General features: G+C 41.3%; 1 protein-coding gene across 1 annotated transcript; it reads left to right on the forward strand.

The window, feature by feature from the left end:
* Positions 1–4275: 4275 nt before the first annotated feature.
* LOC133863831 (protein TIFY 10A-like) lies at positions 4276–16799 on the forward strand. Its single transcript, XM_062299942.1, has 4 exons — positions 4276–4510; positions 14314–14506; positions 15495–15733; positions 15845–16799. Exons 1-4 carry the CDS (start codon positions 4378–4380, stop codon positions 15904–15906), a joined length of 627 nt encoding a protein of 208 aa, XP_062155926.1. The 5' UTR covers positions 4276–4377; the 3' UTR covers positions 15907–16799.
* The last annotated feature ends 3501 nt before the right edge of the window (positions 16800–20300 follow it).

The raw sequence follows: 20300 nt of genomic DNA on the forward strand, positions 1-20300 counted from the left end.
GGCCTTGGCACGGTTAGCATGTTATTTGAAACCTTGGTTTCCTCACTTAACTTTTAATTATAATCTTTGGGAGCCTTGGCTCCTGGAAACCTTGGTTTCCCTGGTGACCTTGGTACACCAGTTTTTGTATTTATTATTCTTTTCAGGTACCTCCTCATTCACTGAGAACCTTGGAACTCATGTGAAGCCTCACGTACCCACTGTGGATCGTGATCCAACAGCTTGTTATTAGAAATAATAAAATATGCAAAACCACATGCGCAAACAAGTAAATAAAACAGTAAACATAATATTATAGGAAAAGTCAACCAGCTTCGTCCTCAATAAGTATAGAGATACTTACTAGTTTCTGCTCCAAAAGTCTTTATAACTGCATAATTCCTATCATATAGTAATACTAAATTAGTGAAAAGATGCTACAATATGTTTACTATATTTATCCTTAAAGTATCATTTTAACCGTTGTCCTAATACTTCCGTTTTTGGTTCTCTTAATCAAGATATTGAATGCCATCTTAGGTTATTGAATAATGAAACTAAGACATCCTCTTTTACTAGTCATTAACTCCAACTAGTATGTTGATATATAACTACCATTCATACCCATATGTAGCCAAAATAATACTTTCTACACACACACACACATTAGCCATATACCCATATACACTTACTTACTAAGTTTATACTTTAATATTCTCATTCATGCAGGGAATTCCAGCATACAACACACACACATTCACTTCACACATTCCTTTTCATTAATCAAAACTCCTATATTTCAGCAACTCATTCCCACACAAAAGTATTAAAGCAAAGCTACTATCTTGCTTGTTTAAAGCTTCATGAGTGTAATTCTTTTAAGAGGAGAAACTACCCATGATTCTAGGGAACACATACTGAATTTAGAGAGTAGAAAGGAAGATTTACTTACCAAAATTCGCACCCAACAGGTTGGATAGAAGGAAGGGGTCTAACTCCAAAACAAAGTGCTTGAAATGAGTTGGAAGTTGCTGGTTTTTGAGCTAGAATCAGAGAGAGATTTCAGATGCTGATTTCTAGTGTTTTGTTGAGAAACAAGAGGAGATTTAAGGCTTCATTTCTGGCTATAAGTGCTGGCTTTCACAGAAGAATGAGAGAGATTTTCCATGGGAGATTCAGCACCAAAACAGTGAAGGGAAGAAGAGCTTACGTGAGTGGTATGGGGAGAGCTTAGGTTGTTTTTTGATGTCCCATGCATGCTATATATAATAACTTCGAATGGCTAAGATCAATCCAGCACAAATTCTTCCAATGGTCGGATCTTTGACCGCAAGAGAGAGAAATATCCATGCAAGATCATCTAATATCCAAGATTAGATTTTCTTCCATATCTAGTGTCATGATTAAATTGTACCACCATATCTAGTTCAATTTCAACCAAACTAAGCTAACTTAGGCTAACTAAATAAGTTTCAATCATTTGGAGCCGTCCATAAGCAATGGGTTCAAAATCAAAGGTAGAAAATCACTTCTCTGCTGTTTACCAGTAAGCTGCGTCGCACTGGATAAAATCGCTCGATCGAAACTTAGTCGATCGATCGATATCGACCTATAATCGCTCGATCGACCAGAAAGTCGCTCGATCGATTTCAACTTTACTGATCTATTTCTTTACATGCATAAATACATAATTTTTATTAGACTATATAACAATTCTTAAGCCTTGTACTCATGCACATATCTTAATAACTTAAGTAAGGTGTCTTTCCCGGGTATTACACACATGATAGATTCCCTTTTTTTTTAAGGTTTCATCTTCTATAAAATTACTGCAATGTCACCTAATATTTATTCTATCTCTTGATAATTAATCTCTAGCCTCCTTTTTAATCTAACTACATTTTACCCATACAATTAGTTATTTATTACCCAATGACTCATTAGTATTATTTCTTATTCTAATTATATTACTTTGTCTTAAACCCATTTTATTCCAATCATATAAATTTATCTACTTAGGATTTATTATTAGTCTCATCCTACTAAATAAATATAATTTATTAAATGTTAAATTCCCTATTTATTTTCTTGGTCTTTACACGAACCCCTAAGATAGACTTCAGTTGTAGCGAAGCAACAGCACACTTACAATGGCTTGAGAGAGAACAAATCAGCTCCAATAACTTCACAAAATAACTCTCTAAGCTCTGAAGGAATTCAATACCGAATTTTTGCAGTTCTCAATGCCCAGGGGCCTCTATATATAGGCTGAGGGTTCAAATGAGCGACTGCTGTGATATGTATGGACGGTGAACCTGAGCCTTCTGGAAGGACAACTGTACGACAGAATTCTCAAGATTTTCGCTACAAATCTTTCCTGTTTAAGAGCCGTGTCCGGACGGTGAGGCACTGTCGTTCGGATGGTCGCACGTCCGCTGCAAGTAATTTCCATATAAGGCTTTCGCGCGTCCGGACCGAGGGGGATGGTCGTCCGGACGGTTAATCTTCAACACACAATTTCCATATTAGATGAGCCCGCGTCTGGACCATGATAGGCAGACGTCCGAACGGTTGAAGTTGAATACGCAATTTCAATATCTGTTGAACGCACTTCCGGACCAAGCAGACTGACATCCTGGCGGTTGTATTTGAATTGCGATTCTTGCCTTATGTATGAGCGCGTCTGGACGGGAATCCACGTCGTCCAGATGGTTGCATCAATCTTCCCTTAGGTGAGCTTGGAAAGAAAATCTGAAGCTGATCGATCACTGAAAGTCGTCCGGACGGGCTACTGAGACGTTCGGACGGATGCAAGCTGGAATAGAAGCTTCTCAATACAGTGAAGGGTCTGGATGGAAATCCACGTCTTCCGGACGAATGATGCTAGGTCTGTCGGGCGTCCGGACGGTATGGCACGTCGTCTGGACGGCTGGAACAGTGGACAGATGAGCGTCCGGACGGGATGACACGTCATCCAGTCGGCTGGCTGGGAATCGACTTTTCTGACTTGCAAAATCTTCTGAAACACTTATGAATAGCGGAATCCCTGTTTAAACAGCATCTTTACATACAAGTGATTTTGTCCAAACAGAATGAGGCCAATCACAAACTAACAGAAAAAATTTTGAACATAATTCCTGAAAGAGATATAATACATTGCCACCCCAAGACGCAACTTCTAACGACCTTTACCCACGTGTCAACTTTTACTTTTACTTTTCTTTTTCTTTTTTTAGGAAAAAACCCCTAAAGCAGCTAGGGGACCACCTTGCCCTTAAGAGTTGTGTCTTAAGGCGGCAAAAGATCATATTTCTTCCTGAAATCATTATTGGGATGGAATTATATATTATTTTCATTTTCTTTCCAACATTGAAGAATTTCCCAGACAAGGATTATGTCCATGATAATTTGAATCATTGGGCTTAAAAGTAGTAATCTCATATGAAAATGTTACTTTTCTTTAAATTTTTATTTTAAAGAAAACATGTGGACATAAATTAACTACAAATTAATTTGTAATTAATTTTTATTTACCAGTTTAATAAAATGACACGCGTTTGTGAAGCACATATTTTCTTATTAATAATATTAAAATAACATGTTAGAAACAAATAGTATTAAGCAAATAAAATTCTTCTCAAATGCTAAAAGACACATACTATTTTATTTGATTGATTTGTAAAATATAACTACAGATGAGTTTGTAGCAAGTTTTTATCCAAAACATATTCTCATACAAATGAAAGAGTAACTATTTTTAGCTCTTAAAAACAAAGAAGACAACTAATGGTTCTCCATTTAACAAGTCTCGTTTTAAATCATACTTTAGTCTCCTTTATTCAAAATTGATATATTATTCAAAATATTTTATCAAAATTAGTTGCCAAAAAATAAAATGGGAATAATTTGGAATTTTCAGTACCCACAACAAAATAGGTGATATTAATTTTAAGTTAAAATCTTTAATATGGCCAAAGTAGATATGAAGGATACAGAGATAAAGAAAGGAATGAGCCAGATTGGACCCAGTCCATTGAGGGCAATCTTGTAAATGTGTCAGAAAAAGCATCTCAAGGATGCCTTCTCTCTTTGTTCTTCCATTGACTTGTTTGTTTGAATATGATTACCATCATTTTGCTTTCCACCTCTTTTTCTGAAGCAAAAAACATGTGGTCTAAATAAATAATAAGATAATTCCACGTCCACATCCACAGATAAAAAAAAAATGGTACAGCTAAGGACCAACCAGGTTCAAAGCACATGCTAGGAAACTGACCAGCCGCCCATATATATCCCTGCGTCCAAGCCTTCCCCATTTCTTCCCAAAGTAACAACAAAACAAGTCTTCAAAGCAGCGGCACTGTGGAGAATACATCTGAATTTTTTAGCCAAACAAACATGTTGAAGACCGGAAAGGCAACGGAGAAGTCCAATTTCGCTCAGACATGCAACCTCCTGAGCCAGAACATGAAGGAGAAAGGAAGGATGGGCGATATTAGCCGTGGAATGAATAGGAAACTGGAGCCTAAAGGTGTTCTTTCTTTCTCTATCTCCATATCTTTTTTCCTTCTGTTTTTTGTACATAGTTTTCTTTCTCTATCTTCCATATCTGTTTCTGTAGATCGAACACTGTTAATTAATATTGTTGGGGAATTATTATTCCCCACTCGGGTAGTGCACGTGTCGGACTACACTCAGTCAGGAGTGATTACTCGGGCAGTACATTTGGTCGGGAAGGTAGGCTTGGTCGGGAATGAAAAAGGTCTCGGTATTATATGGTTGGTCGGGAATCACCAGGATCCTTAGCATTTATTAGGATCTTAGTACTTGTCAATTCAGGTCAGAAATCAGCAGGTAGCACCATGCCTAGCATATTCACACCTTACCGGTCAATGTTCACACTGTACACTAACAAGACTTTTTGCTATTCATCAACAGTAAAGTGGAGTATATATATATACCTATCATCTAAGAGGTTTGGATCCAATCTAACATTAAGCATCATACTCTCTCCCTCTCACACTTCAACTGACTTGGGCGTCGGAGGAGGCTTCGCCGGCCAACCCTGGCGGGTCTTTGCTTTGTTGCAGGTTATAGGCGAAGGGGAGAACCTGAGGCTGCCACGTCACCAAGGTAGAAATCTTATCAACAGTTTGGCGCCGTCTATGGGAACGATTTAATCGTTCTTGCAAAAAAAAAACAACAAAAGGAAATCTAGAGTGGTGACTGGCAGAGCACACTTCTCGCCAACAGAGATGGATTTCCGAGGATTCAGATTCACTCACGACAGATATGGGACAATCGGTTTTTATGGAATTGAATTGGTGTTCACAGCCATCAGATTCATCTTCATAAAAAACCTCCTATTCAGCTTTCCTTTTTGCTACGAAAGCAAAAACCCGAAGATGGGGTTTTGGTCGAAGCTACGTGGGGGTCAAGGTGAGTCGGTGGCTTAAAAAATAAAAGGTGAAGAACTGGGCCCACCTTGCCTCAGTGAGTGGGACGACAACTCGTAGCTAGCATCAACAATGCATGCTGTGGCGCTTGAAGTGCACTGATACATTTGTCACCGAAGACCACATGTCGTTCCCTGGGATCAAGTCACCACGCATGGCGCCCATCAACAGGTCGGGGAATGTGAGTCTGTCTACACAAGGTACCCGTTGGCGAGGCACCCATCAGCATTTACCTCTTAGGTCTGGCCACCCTGTTCGGTCATCTTGTTGTTGTTCCTTTTTCCCTGTCTATTTTGTCTGAGAAAAGAAGAAACAAACCGCTTTGGAGAATCTGTTCGTGGCCTTGATCTCCTCAGCACTGGCATTATTTTCCGCGTCCAAGCATGTTGGTTTGGCCTGCTGGATCCTGCTAAACCTTAAAGAACTCACAAAAATGGAGTGCGAGGCGATTCGCGCTTTCTACAACCCGCTCGATACTCTTTTGACAGGCCGATGAATCACCGATCAAAGGGCATATTTTGGGACAAAGGCAACAGGTATCACCTTCCCGAACGGACTCCAGATTTTCAAAAGGTTATTACCGAGACTGGGTCGGTCTTCTCTGGTTATAAGGCTAGGATGAACATGACGTAATGAGAATACCGAACAACTAGAACTTACACAAAGGGCTCCAGTGGACCCCAAGCGGTTTGCATGGTGCATGCACGTGGAAACATCGAGGTTCTCGGCAAATAGAGGCTACAAGTGGGCAAAGCTGATCGGGAACTCCAATGGGTCTTCAGAACTGTCACTACCTGGACTCGACTTGGTACCCCAGGGTATGAATGGGTATGGGGTGCAAGAGGCATTTGGAACTATCAAAAGAAAGGGTTCTACACCAATTCTTCTCTCTCAGCTTCTCAAAAATCTCAACTCAATCACTCCCTGTGAGGCATGATTCATACTGCCGTCATCAGGATCCCCCCAGTTCAAGGGGCTCGGTCTCGGTTCCGTTCACTAGCCGAGTCAGTGTCGGCACGCAGCTCTGGATTTCAGTCGGTGTTATGTGCATGTACATGCCAAAGCTCACAATCAGAGCCCAGGGTCTTCTGAGCAATTCTGGTTTACGCATGGGGTCTTCTGAGCTATTTGCATGGCCCATGTAAACCCACGGTGCTTCTCGACAGACCGGACTAGTGGTTCAGTCATGGATTCCCCCTCTTGGCTCGTCCCTCTTTGATTTCCTTTGTCTTCATTTGCAAGTTTTACAAATAATGGGTCATGATGTCGGTGAGCAAACTCTGCAGAGTGTCGGTCCAGTCCACATTCTCTATGAGCAAACTCTACAGCGTGTCGGTCCAGTCCACATTCTCTATGAGCAAACTCTGCAGCGTGTTGATCAGTCTAGTCCATATTCAACCGAGACAGTGCCCAATAAACTCTATGTATATTCATCTCTATTGTGAGCCCAACACAAGTTCAACTTTTTGGAAATCGCTGAATCCACAACCGCTTGATACGGATGAAGATATGTAGATCTGTACATGGGAATGATAGCCAGACCCATAAGCCCGACTTCGCCAACCTCGCCTTCCCCCCTAACCTTGTCTTTGTCTAGGCTATGGAAGTCCTATGGCCCCTCTTGTGATGTACGACGCACTCAAGTTTTGTCAACCCGGAACCGGCGGAGCCTTGTTATCTTCAGGATGTATAGATCCCTTGCAACCAGCTGCAATTGCTTCCAAGCCTTTGCCTCTCGGGAAGTAGTAACCATGGAGAAGACCGAGTTGGTGAACTGGGTTAGCCGTGAAAAGGTTACGAGAGGCTCAATCGGTGAGGACGCAGCCTCGGTGTGGTCGATGGGTACAGGTTTTCTTCTTTGGCTATTGGATTAGCTTTATCGTTCATTCTTAGCCGATAGCTTTATTAGTTCAGAGATAGGGAGGTAAAAAAAAAATGCCCACAGGTGCATATCACCATCCAGGTTTGATCTCTCATCTTGTTCGATTTGGATGTTTTGGTTAGATGGTGAGACATCCGGCGCCCGATAATGGGTCGAAGTACACACCTCTGTTTACACAAGGCTCTTGTCAGTGGGTTGCTCGAACTTGGACAAAGACAGAGTTAGGGAGATGTGCTATCTCTTTAGTAGAGATGCCCATTGGTGCGTGCGGTTCTCTTTGGTGCAATTAGAGGCTTGTCGAGTCAGCTCTTGCAAGGAATACTGAGATGTGGGTGTCAGCTTGTGTCTTCAGTGATGCAAGGCAGTTTGTGAAAGATGCGTTGCAGATAGCTATTTTGGCTATTCGGTGAAGATGTGCATGGTTGGAGATAATGTGGGTGATTGCGTAGCCCGAGATACTGCATTTAAAAAGAAAGAGAAGCAAAGCGAAAGAAAGAAAAGCCTCGAACGACTTGCTAAATTACTTTAGAGGTATTAGATCATGTTGCGAAGGCATGCTCGGGTATATAACAAACACTTTTACGTGTCTGGTTTTCTTTTCTTGTTGAGGAAATGCCGACAATTGCTTAAAAAAAAAAAAAAGGATCCGGTCGGGAACCAGGAAAGCGAATCATCTCAACCACTTATGTCCTCCGCAGTTGTTATCCCCAAGGTCTGGTCTTCCCAGTCGGCCTCACTTTGAGGATTGCCTGGAGCCCGACACAAGTTCAATTCTTCGGAAAATCTCCCATTGAACTTGTATGGAACGTTGGGCTCTATTACCCAAGAACATCAGGCTCTTCTAGCTGTCACCAAGCACTCGGCCCAAGTGACTAGTCCCGGGCCCAAGTAGTGGTAAAGTCGGTATGAGCTTGTGGAGGCGTCAATAGCTTTCAGTTGAGCTGTTTTCTCAGGTACACATTTTGGGGAAGGTGAAATGATATTCTTTGAGTCCACCGTAGGTGGGTCCAACTGTGTCTAAAACTCTCACCTGGACTATGGAAGCCCACGTTGGTGTGGAGTGATTCCGAGCCAATCGGGTGACATATGCGGACCCACGTACCTTCACTGTCCAGGGGGTATTCCAACTGCAACCATGATCGAACGATGACTGGGCTCTAGATGCTGGTTGTCGCTTCCAAGAATAGTTGCTCGGCAAGTGCTTTGCCGACAAGATTTGGAAACGGCAGCAGTGAAGCATTCGTACCAACGAAGTACCGATATTTTGGGCTCCCGCATCTCCTTGAAAGTTGATGATTGCAGTGTCAACCTGAGCACATCTGAGTTCATCACTTTCCCGAGGATTATATACCGAGCTTGTTCTACATACTGAGATTGCGATATTCCAAGTTTACTATTACCGAGTTTGCAAGCATCCCGAGCAAAGCATTCCAAGCAAGCATCCCGAGCAAGCATCCCGAGCAAAGCATTCCGAGCAAGCATCCCGAGCAAAGCATTCCGAGCAAAGCATTCCGAGCAAAGCATCCCGAGCAAAGCATCCCGAGCAAAGCATTCCGAGCAAAGCATTCCGCGCAAGCATCCCGAGCAAAGCATTCCAAGCAAGCATCCCGAGCAAAGCATTCCGAGCAAGCATCCCGAGCAAAGCATTCCGAGCAAGTATCCCGAGCAAAGCATCCCGAGCAAAGCATTCCGAGCAAGCATCCTGAGCAAAGCATTCCGAGCAAGCATCCCGAGAAAAGCATTCCGAGCAAAGCATTCCGCGCAAGCATCCCGAGCAAGCATACCGAGTTTGCCCTACATACCGAACAAGCAACTTGAGGATCCTCATGCACGTCCCCGAGCTTGACATGTGCCGAGTTCACTCCACGTGCCGAGTTCACTTCACATGCTGACTTGCCTATGTGTCGAGTCTGCGAGCACCCCGAGGGGGTATTTCCCGAGACCACTTTTTGGAGTTGCATATTACGAAGATCCTTTCGGCGACATATCGAGCGGCACGTATCAAGGTTCCGAAATGAGATAAGTCTATTCTTGGCATTTTTATTCATGATTTAGCCTATTCACAATATATGGTAATTTATGGAAAATGATATTTTGCAATGCTTGAATTCTTTAAGATGACGGTGCATTTTTACTTGCCCTTTACATTTTAAGTTATCCTCCTTCGGATAAGGGGGGTAACGCGGTTTTTTCGGTTAAAAGCCTTTTCGGTTACCCTCGCTCGGATAGGAGGGTAATTCGGCATAAAATTTTTTCTTATCCTCCTTCGTTTAAGGGGGTAAGTTAAAGCATTTTCAGTTACCCTCACTCGGATAGGGGGGTAACTCGGCAAAAAATTTCTTATCCTCCTTCGGTTAAGGGGGGTAAGTTAAAGCATTTTTGGTTACCCTCACTCGGATAGGGGGGTAACTCGGCATAAAATTTTTTCTTATCCTCTCTCGGATAGGGGGGTAAGTTAAAAGCTTTTTCGATTACCCTCACTCGGATAGGGGGGTAATCCGGCATAAAACTTTTTCGGTTACCTTCACTCGGATAGGGGGGTAACTCGGCAAAAAATTTCTTATCCTCCTTCGTTTAAAGGGGTAAGTTAAAGCTTTTTCGGTTACCCTCACTTGGATAGGGGGTAACCCGGCATAAAACTTTTTCGATTACCCTCACTCGGATAGAGAGGTAACTCGGCAAAAAATTTCTTATCCTCCTTCGTTTAAGGGGGTAAGTTAAAGCATTTTCGGTTACCTTCACTCGGATAGGGGGGTAACTCGGCAAAAAATTTCTTATCCTCCTTCGGTTAAGGGGGGTAAGTTAAAGCATTTTTGGTTACCCTCACTCGGATAGGGGGTAACTCGGCATAAAATTTTTTCTTATCCTCCCTCGGATAGGGGGTAAGTTAAAAGCTTTTTCGGTTACCCTCACTCGGATAGGGGGGTAACCCGGCATAAAACTTTTTCGGTTACCCTCGCTTGGATAGGAGGGTAACTCGGTAAAAAATTTCTTATCCTCATTCGTTTAAGGGGGTAAGTTAAAGCTTTTTCGGTTATCCTCACTTGGATAGGGGGGTAACCCGGCATAAAACTTTTTCGGTTACCCTCACTCGGATAGGGGGTAACTGGGCAAAAAATTTCTTATCCTCCTTCGTTTAAGGGGGTAAGTTAAAGCATTTTCGGTTACCCTCACTCGAATAGGGGGGTAACTCGGCAAAAAATTTCTTATCCTCCTTCAGTTAAGGGGGTAAGTTAAAGCATTTTCGGTTACCCTCACTCGGATAGGGGGGTAACTCGGCAAAAAATTTCTTATCCTCCTTCGGTTAAGGGGGGTAAGTTAAAGCATTTTTGGTTACCCTCACTCGGATAGGGGGTAACCCGGCATAAAACTTTTTCAGTTACCCTCACTCGGATAGGGGGGTAACTCGGCAAAAAATTTCTTATCCTCCTTCGGTTAAGGGGGTAAGTTAAAGCATGTTCGGTTACCCTCACTCGGATAGGGGGGTAACCCGGCATAAAACTTTTTCGGTTACCCTCACTCGGATAGGGGGGTAACTCGGCAAAAAATTTCTTATCCTCCATCGTTTAAGGGGGTAAGTTAAAGCATTTTCGGTTACCCTCACTCGGATAGGGGGGTAACTCGGCAAAAAATTTCTTATCCTCCTTCGTTTAAGGGGGTAAGTTAAAGCATTTTCAGTTACCCTCACTCGGATAGGGGGGTAACTCGGCAAAAAATTTCTTATCCTCCTTCGGTTAAGGGGGGTAAGTTAAAGCATTTTCGGTTACCCTCACTCGGATAGGGGGGTAACTCGGCATAAAATTTTTTCTTATCCTCCCTCGGATAGGGGGTAAGTTAAAAGCTTTTTCGGTTACCCTCACTCAGATAGGGGGGTAACCCGGCATAAAACTTTTTCGGTTACCCTCACTCGGATAGGGGGTAACCCGGCATAAAACTTTTTCAGTTACCCTCACTCGGATAAGGGGGTAACTCGGCAAAAAATTTCTTATCCTCCTTCGTTTAAGGGGGTAAGTTAAAGCTTTTTCGGTTACCCTCACTCAGATAGGGGGTAACCCGGCATAAAACTTTTTCGGTTACCCTCACTCGGATAGGGGGTAACTTGGAATAAAATTTTATCTTATCCTTCCTCGGTTCAAGGGGGTAAGTTCAGTTATCACGAGAATCTCAGAGACAGACTTGGAATACTTGTTGTAGTCTTCCTTGTTCTCAGCAATCTCTAAAATGTGTTGAGTCATCTTTGAGGAAAAATTCGGTTGCCCAAAGAAAGTAATTTAGATTTATTGATGCACCCTCGGTAAATAACTTAGGCAAATTTGTACATTTGCCATAGTTATTGAGGGGGGAATATTAGCTAAAGACCTGCTTATCTCATGCTAACTTGTTAGTTTCCCCTTTTCGGAAAAGAGCACACATCTTTACATGCATTACTAGCAATATGCAGATTCTACGAAGATTTATGCGCTGACATTTCGGCTTCTCCAAGTGCCAAAGAAAATGTGCTCAAGGGGTAGTCGTAAAATTCCTCCTTAGAAAAGGGGGGCCTCCTTCGGGTAAGAAGGTGGCACCAAAGTTGTAGAGGGGACTGATTGCTCCTGCAAAGTGTTGCACAAGCTACCAGTTATGGGACTACTTACAGACATTTCGGCAATTTCTGCTCGGATAATCATTATGCACACAATAGGTTGTTCTCTTTATCGGGTGGAGGCTAAACAGTCATCTAGCTTTGTGATATCCTAGGGAACGTCACAGGAACCCAGATCAATCACCCTCCCGTGGACCAGGACAATTCTCGTTCGGTGACGGCTCCAGATGACTGTTGGTTATATACACACACTCTCTCAGAGGTAAATTAGTTAAAATTTCATTTGCTAACAGGTTCTATTTGCAGGAAACCTTCTTCGCAAGACATAAAAAATCAATGAGTAGTATAACCTCGGTAAAAAATCAATGAGGAGCATAACCTCGATAAAAAACCAATGAGGAGCATAACCTCGGTTAAAAATCAATGGGGAGCATAACCTCGGTAAAAAATCAATGAGGAGCATAACCTCGGTAAAAAATCAATGAGGAGCATAACCTCAGAAAAAAAAAAAAAAAAAAAAAAAAAAAAAAAAAGGGCACAATAAGGAGCCCAACCTCTGTGACAGACCATCATGGGAAGACGTCCCCTACGGTAAAATTTGAAGACCAGGCACCATTGACATTCAAGCTTTAGTTGTAAAAGCGGCAAAAGGGAGTCTCCCTTAGATGAGGAGGCGGAAAAACTTCTCCTCGAGTGAGGAGATCTTTGTTGGATAAGAAAAGTGACATGGCCTCCGAGAGACACTTCATGAGGCGATTAACAAAATTGTTCATCCTTGAAAATCTATCACCTCGCTTTGGTACTACAGATTTTTCTCTCTCGGATAGAAAGGTATCCTCGGGAACTATCCCCTTTTGGATAAAAAAGGGGGGTGATTGTGGATCTGGACAGTTATTTCCTCATATATAAAGAAATAATTTAAATACCTTCCCTCCTTGGATATGGGGGGGTAGAGAGGAGATCCGCATGACATTTCGAGAGCACGACAACACTTCGGATTTCTAGTGGCACAGATGATAGGCTGCCCTTGGCCTAAACTGGTGCAGACGGAATCAGCTTGGCTTGATTGTCTCCTTCGGATAAGGGACGGCTCGGATAGGCTAGTCAGCCTCTCCCTCGAATTTCAACTCGCCGAAACTTTTGTTGAAGACGCATCACGATTCTCGGCAAATGAAGCAAATGTTTATTTAAAGAACAATTTCCACGGCAGGAAGTCTAAAAGACGCAAACATTCTCGGAATCAGCAACTTTGGTGTCGGTCGAAAATCCACAAGACAAGAGACGTGAAGGAGGACGCACCTTTCCTGATGATAGAAAAACTCTGCGTACTCCCTTAATCATATCAGGACCAAGAGTTGGAGATCACATGTACGTCGGATCCCCAGCGCACTAGAAGATCACATTAGCACACGCCATTAAGGTGGCTCCTTGAGCCTGGCATTCCCGAGATGTCCTCTTAACCCGAGGTTATAAAAAGGGTTGGGGGTGGTCGAGTAGGGTGGTCGGTCAAGAAGCACACTCAGAGCTCAGGGCACCCCCCTCTACCTAGTAAGAGCTAGCTGATTATAATTTTTCAAGCATTCATGAAGACTACAATAAGCTCTATGCATTCAGCACCCATGAGTCGGTGGAATTATCACGAGAGATCTTGAGGAGTTTATTGAAACTGGGGAGATCCGACCAAAGCTCAACAAAAGTCACTTCATCACAAGAGGGACAAGAAGTGCGAAAATTTGAGATTCTAGAATTTCAGAGCATCAATTTCCATGATTCCCATGCTTAATTCTCTTTATCTCGAGTAAGAGATAAGCGAATTGGGGGGTAACTGTTGGGGAATAATTATTCCCCACTCGGGTAGTGCACGTGTCGGACTACACTCAGTCAGGAGTGATTACTCGGGCAGTACATTTGGTCGGGAAGGTAGGCTTGGTCGGGAATGAAAAAGGTCTCGGTATTATATGGTTGGTCGGGAATCACCAGGATCCTTAGCATTTATTAGGATCTTAGTACTTGTCAAATCAGGTAAGAAATCAGCATGTAGCACCATGCCTAGCATCTTCACACCTTACCGGTCACTATTCACACTGTACACTAACAAGACTTTTTGCTATTCATCAACAGTAAAGTGGAGTATATATATATACCTATCATCTAAGAGGTATGGATCCAATCTAACATTAAGCATCGTACTCTCTCCCTCTCACACTTCGACTGACTTGGGCGTCAGAGGAGGCTCCGCCGGCCAACCCCGGCGGGTCTTTGCTTTGTTGCAGGTTATAGGCGAAGGGGAGAACCTGAGGCTGCCACGTCACCAAGGTAGAAATCGTATCAACAAATATAATATGCCTGACTTACAAGAAGTAGTACTGTTGGATCGAACAAATTGTCTCATAGTTTGTCTTGCCACGTTTCAGAAAAACCCGAAACATCTGATCTGCCAGCGGCAACCACTATGGATTTATTAATAAACATGGAAAATTCAGCTGAGGCTTTGAGACAAAACACCGTGTCTCCTTCAAATGCGCAATCCACGGATTTTCTTCAACAGTTTGGTTGTTTCGATCCCTCAAACTCGAGCGACATGGCTTCTAGTAAGGCTGATTTCAGGTATATATGCAGCCATTTGTGGTTTCCGGCCTATATATATATGTATGAAATTAAGAAACATGAACTTATTTTTAACTTTAGATACGCATGGGTTAGTTCGAAGCATATATATACTTTTGCTCAAATTTCATATATGCATGTCTAGAGTCGTCTGAAATTACTGAAGATCCCCTACTTTTGGCACTAAACTGCAATTTTAGATACACCTGCGAACCCAAATTAACATGTTTAGTAAACGGGTTAATCATGGGTCAACGCACTTAACTTGGTGGCCCGTTTAATTTGTATAATTATAAAATCAGATTTTATTTTTTCTTTTAACCTTATTGCAAAAAAAATTCATTAAAACTTTCTTTTAGCTCTTTTTTAGAGTCTCCCAAAGAAATTATGTTTTCAATAAGAAATTTAATTATTTATTTATTTGAGTCTCTTTTTTTTTTTTTTTTTCAAATAATATGTCAAATGGATTGATCGTGATTGGGTCAACCTAATACAGCTGATTTATTAATGGTTATGTTGGTCGGGTCGGATTGAGTTAATACGATACAACTTGTTTATCAAACGATATATGATACATTTACAACTTTACAACTTTTTTGAAATTAACTATTGAATATAAGATATGTTATTTACACAACTCTTATATAAGGATTGCACAACGCTGATGTGTCCAGCATTTTTTTTAAAAAAAAAATATGAAAATGCTGAAAACATCAGCATTGTTGTGCAAAATGTTGTCCAGCTAACATATCTCATTAGATATTTAGGGCCCACATGTAGAAAAATAGATTCTATGGTTAATTTTTTTTAAACAAAAAAAAAAAAAAAAAAAAAAATTGTTAGAATTATACGAGAGTATATATTCGAGAAATAAAAACTTATAGCACGTGCACATACATAGCTCAAGCATAAAACTTGCATGAAATATCCGAGCATTAATCCTTTAACAAAATTGTTGCTAAATTATAAGTATTTTTTATTGCTTCAGGAAACCGGGGATCAAGGAGTCTGTAACAGCCCAGATGACTATTTTTTACATCGGCCAAGTACTAGTATTCAACGACTTTCAGGCCGACAAGGCAAGGGAGATCATGGCTTTGGCCAGAAAGGGATGCTCTTATACTTTTGGCATGGACAAAGTAAATTCAGGAAGTTTTATTGCAGCCTCGTCCCAAAGGAATACCACCCAACAACGCCTTCAACAACAATCTCAAACTATTGGTTCTGGTAATTTTCTTGTCTTGTCTGAATAATTTAAGAGGAGTTGCATGTTAATGATGGGTTTCGAGAGATTTGTATTTTGTATTAAAATTTTTTGTTTTTTTTCCTAATTTTTAGATTTGCCAATTGCAAGAAGAGCTTCACTTCACCGGTTCTTGGAGAAGAGGAAGGATAGGTAAGCACTCTTATAGAGGCGATCTCCCCCTTTCTTCTTCTTTGTTGTTTCTTCTTTTTCTTCTTTGGTAAATTCTGATCATTATAAATCTTATTTATATGTCGACTTTACACAAAAGTCAAGGAAGGTCGGCTCAGTCAGATGTTGGGTTTTCAACATTTTCAACACCCCTAGGTTCAAGGGGCTTAGTTGGATTTTTGGAAAAAAAAAAAAAAAAAAAAAAATTGTAAAATCAGTAATTTGTGATTATATTGATTTGGAATAAATTTTTTGTGACATAAAAATGTTTTGAGAGCTTCATAAAATTAATAAATAGGTCCATGCACTAAACTTGATCTAATTTTTTTTTTTTTTATATATAAAAATTGAGTATAGGGATCTATTTATTAATTTTGCATACTACATGAATGTCTCAAAATATTTTTATACCACAAAAAAATTATTGCATATCGGGTTTAATTATATAAACTGATTTTACATATTTTTTTTTTTTTTTTTTATAGTTTTAGGGTAACGAATAATGAATTATTTTAAAATGTTTTTGTTGGTTATTATTATTATTGTTGTTGTTGTTGAATTGCTCCCTTTCTTTTCTTGTATTTTACTGATGAAAAAAACTTTTTTGGCCTATTTTTCAGGGTGGCGGTAAAAGCACCATATCAAGTCAACCCACCTTCCAAAGCTCTTCCCAAGCCCAAGGAAAGCAACCCATGGATTGAGTAGGAATATCAATCTTCAAAACAGCTCGAGCTTAAGTTATAATGACCACCTCACCATTTCGTAGGACCTCCATGTGGCGACTTTAAAAATCTTAATTATACTAGTTATTAGTCCTTGCGTACCTTTTTTTTTTTGGATTGATTATTTAATAAATTTGTACATTCTATTCATCAAGTAGATCAAGCTTCTGAATTTTCGAAATGTCATATAACTGATAAGTTTGTGTGCTACTGAAAATCCCATATCGACGTTTCCTCAGTATGTCATGCTTACCAACATGACTTTGTCGCATGAAACCTCAAAAGGAGGGAAACTTTAAATGAAAAATGGCTTATCATATGTAGTAGAATTCTCATGAAAGGCTGTCAATGGTCAGATTGGATCTACAATCTGACATAGTCGAGGTAAAATCCAGTTATATCACTATAAAAAGATTAGGAATTCAGTGTCATTTAGTTTAGTGCTGCAGGCCCGCTGTTTATATAAAATGGCTCTAAATCTAGTGTCATTTAAACAATAAACGACACTAAATTCAATTTTTTTTTTTTTGGTGTCGTTTATTATTCAAACGACGCTAATTAATGTGGTGAAAAATTTAGTTCTATATTTTAGTTTAACGTTTTAGAGAGAGAGAGAAGCTCTCTTGCGCTCTGCGAAGGAGTGCAGGAAGGAGTAGAAGGAGGAGAGAAGGAGAAGGAGAAGAAAGAGGATAAGGAGGATGAGAAGGAGAATGAGCATAAGAAGAAAGAATGAGGAGGAGGAGGAGGAAAAAGAAGAGGAGGATGAGAAGGAGGATCCTATATATATATATTTTAAGTTTTTTAATTTACATTAGCGTCGTTTAGAAGTTTAAGCAACACTAATAATTTAGCTCCGTTTGAACAATAAACGGCTCAAAATTGTTAGTGTCGTTTGAATTGTGAAATGACATTAAGCTTTTAGTGTTGTTTACTATTAAAATGACACTAACAACTTAGTGTCGTTTAAACAGAAATTGCGTTAATTAGCACCGTTTGAATAGTAAGCGGCTCTAATCTGGAATCTCATCCCTATATTTAGCGTCGTTTCCAAAGTAATACTATTTAAACTATTAGCTTGTGTTGGTTGTATTCTATTTGACAAAATCACTATCATGTAATGTTGCTGCTATAACAGGGACACCATATATTTCAGAGTCTTCAGATACTCAGAGTTTATTTATTTGATATGGAAAGGGCCTTAATATGACAAGTTTCAGTGTCAAAAGCTTCAATAAGGCAATTTCAGAGTTCCAGAAAGATTCTGTGCAGATTCCAACTCAGAAGAAGTCGGATCCCTTGTTTCCGTCAGGATGGCCTAGTGAAGCATCTGGACGCTCATCAGTCAACAACATATGTCCAGACGACGTGGCAATATAGTCCAAACGCCCATCAGTGTCAAGAAGCCGAACAATACAAGGTTGCATCTGTCCGAACGTCATAGCAACACGTTCGGACGCACTTCAAGGTTCAGGAAGATTCCAGCTTTCCTTCACAAACACAGATTGGGAAGACAGCTTGCACTCGTCCGGATGCTAGGGCAACACCGTCCGGACGCCGAGATCCTTGATAAGGAAATTGTGTGCATACACTCTGCATCCGTCCGGACGTCAGGGCAACACCGTCCGGACGCGGTCCTGTTATGGCAATTACATACAGACAAAGTGCAATCGTCTGGACGCCGCTTAGAGAAATCAGAGACAGACTCGATTTAGGTCTTCTTAGCCTATAAATAGAGGACTCTAGGCATGTGAAGATTCGCTAGCTCTCAAAAGTCCTAGCGAAGACACAATTATTTTGTTAATGAAGTAGAAACTCAATGAAGAGAAAAACCACTCCGAGGTAGCCAAACCCAAGAAATTCACTATCAGAAGACAAAGCTAGTACATAGACAGTAACACTCACATACCCGATGCAGCGATCGTATCTAGCACTCTGACACGTAACCCAACGTCAACGCCTCTCAACCAAGTCTCCTACTTGAAGGGGTCTTCTATGAATTTCTTTACCTTATGGCTTCCCCCTAAGATAGACTTCAATTAAGATCACAGCAACAGCACAACGGCAACGGCTTGAGAGCTAGCGGATCGTCACAAGTTCTCCCTAAAATATTCTCTCTAAGCTCTAAAGAATTCAATATCTGTTAGTTTTTGTGTTGGCTACATTCTGTTGGACAAAATCACTTCTATGTAATGTTGCTGCTTTCACAGGGATGCTGCTTTATCCAAAGTCTACTCTTCAGATATGTTCTTCGAGAAGATTCTATGAAATTTTCAAGGATTTATTTCGGTTCCCTGTCAGCCGTCCGGACGACGTGGTATTCCGTCCGGACGCTCATTAGTCAGCAACATCCGTCTGGACGACGAGATCTTTCCGTCCAGACGCCCATCAGTGTCTAAAAGCTTCGAACAGTTCAAGATTGCATCCGTCCGGACGTAATGGCAAATCGTCCGGACGCTCTTCAGAGTTCGAGAAAATCCCAATGTTCTAGCTCATCCGTCTGGACGACGTGGTTATACCGTCCGGACGCCATTCAGTGTTTGACAAGAAATAGGGTTTCTGCCTCAAGACACAGTTATAGGAAGACGGCTGCTACGGTCCGGACGATGTGTGATCCCGTCCGAACGATGTCCTCTATAAGGCAAGAACGTGAATACCAAGTTCAACCGTCCGGACGTCAGCCTTCATGGTCCGGACGATCAAGCTTCATAAATGGAAGTTGTGTGAACCAGTTCAACCGTCCGGACGTTAGCCTTCAAGGTCCGGACGCTCCAAGCCTTATTATGGTAATTTCGTGCAGCCGAAGTGCAATCGTCCGGACGCTAGGGCAACACCATCCTGACGTGGCCTTGTTATGGTAGCTTTCAACGCTATCTTGGAGAGGCGGTTGCAGTTGACCATCCGGACGCTAGGTCAAGCCGTCCGGACACCTTCCGGTATTTTGGTCATAACTTTTTACTCAAATATCGGATTGGGACGAAATCGGCTTCATTGGAAAGCTTAGAAAAAATGCTGTAATTTGAGCATCCAGACAGACCCTAGAAGCATCCGGACGGAAATATTTGCCCGTCTGGATGGCCCTTCAGAAAATTCCAGAATTACTTTCAGGACAAGAAAAACTTGACCCGTCCGGACGGCCCTGGCTCCCGTCCGGACACGTGTGCCACAGAATCCATTTTTTACTCAAAATAGGGTTTCCTAAGCCTATAAATAAGAGGCTCTAGGCATGCTTTCAATACAGAATTCGGTGGTGAATTCTCTACAGCTTAGAGATGTGATATTTCCTCTAAAGCCTTGCCAAGTGTGTGATTTGATCAGCTGTGAAGTCTATCTTAGGGGTTGGCCCTAAGGTAAAGGAGTTCCATTGAAGACCCCTTCAGGTAGGAGAACCTGGTTGGGAAGCGTTCGTGTTGGGTTACACGTTAGAGAGCAAGGTACGACCACTGCATCGGGTATATATGAGTGTTACAATCTTGTATCTAGCTTTGTCTTCTAAATAGTGGATATCCTGGGTTTGGCTGCCCCGGAGTGGTTTTTCTCTTAATTGAGTTTCCACTTCGTCAACAAAATATTTGTCTCCTTTAATTCCGCATTTAATATTTTATTGCACACTGTTCACACACACTTGTTAAAATTAGAAGTTCATTTAATTGTTCAATAT

This window comes from Alnus glutinosa, chromosome 3, assembly GCF_958979055.1.
Source record: "Alnus glutinosa chromosome 3, dhAlnGlut1.1, whole genome shotgun sequence".
Classification (NCBI taxonomy): Eukaryota; Viridiplantae; Streptophyta; class Magnoliopsida; order Fagales; family Betulaceae; genus Alnus; species Alnus glutinosa.

What these genes read in the sequence shown, in the direction of transcription:
- LOC133863831 (XM_062299942.1), top strand. Translation starts at nt 4,378, where the DNA reads ATGTTGAAGACCGGAAAGGCAACGGAGAAGTCCAATTTCGCTCAGACA. An exon ending in TAGGAAACTGGAGCCTAAAG is followed by an intron (nt 4,511 to 14,313) that starts GTGTTCTTTCTT and finishes GCCACGTTTCAG; the next exon opens with AAAAACCCGAAACATCTGAT. An exon ending in ATCTCAAACTATTGGTTCTG is followed by an intron (nt 15,734 to 15,844) that starts GTAATTTTCTTG and finishes CCTAATTTTTAG; the next exon opens with ATTTGCCAATTGCAAGAAGA.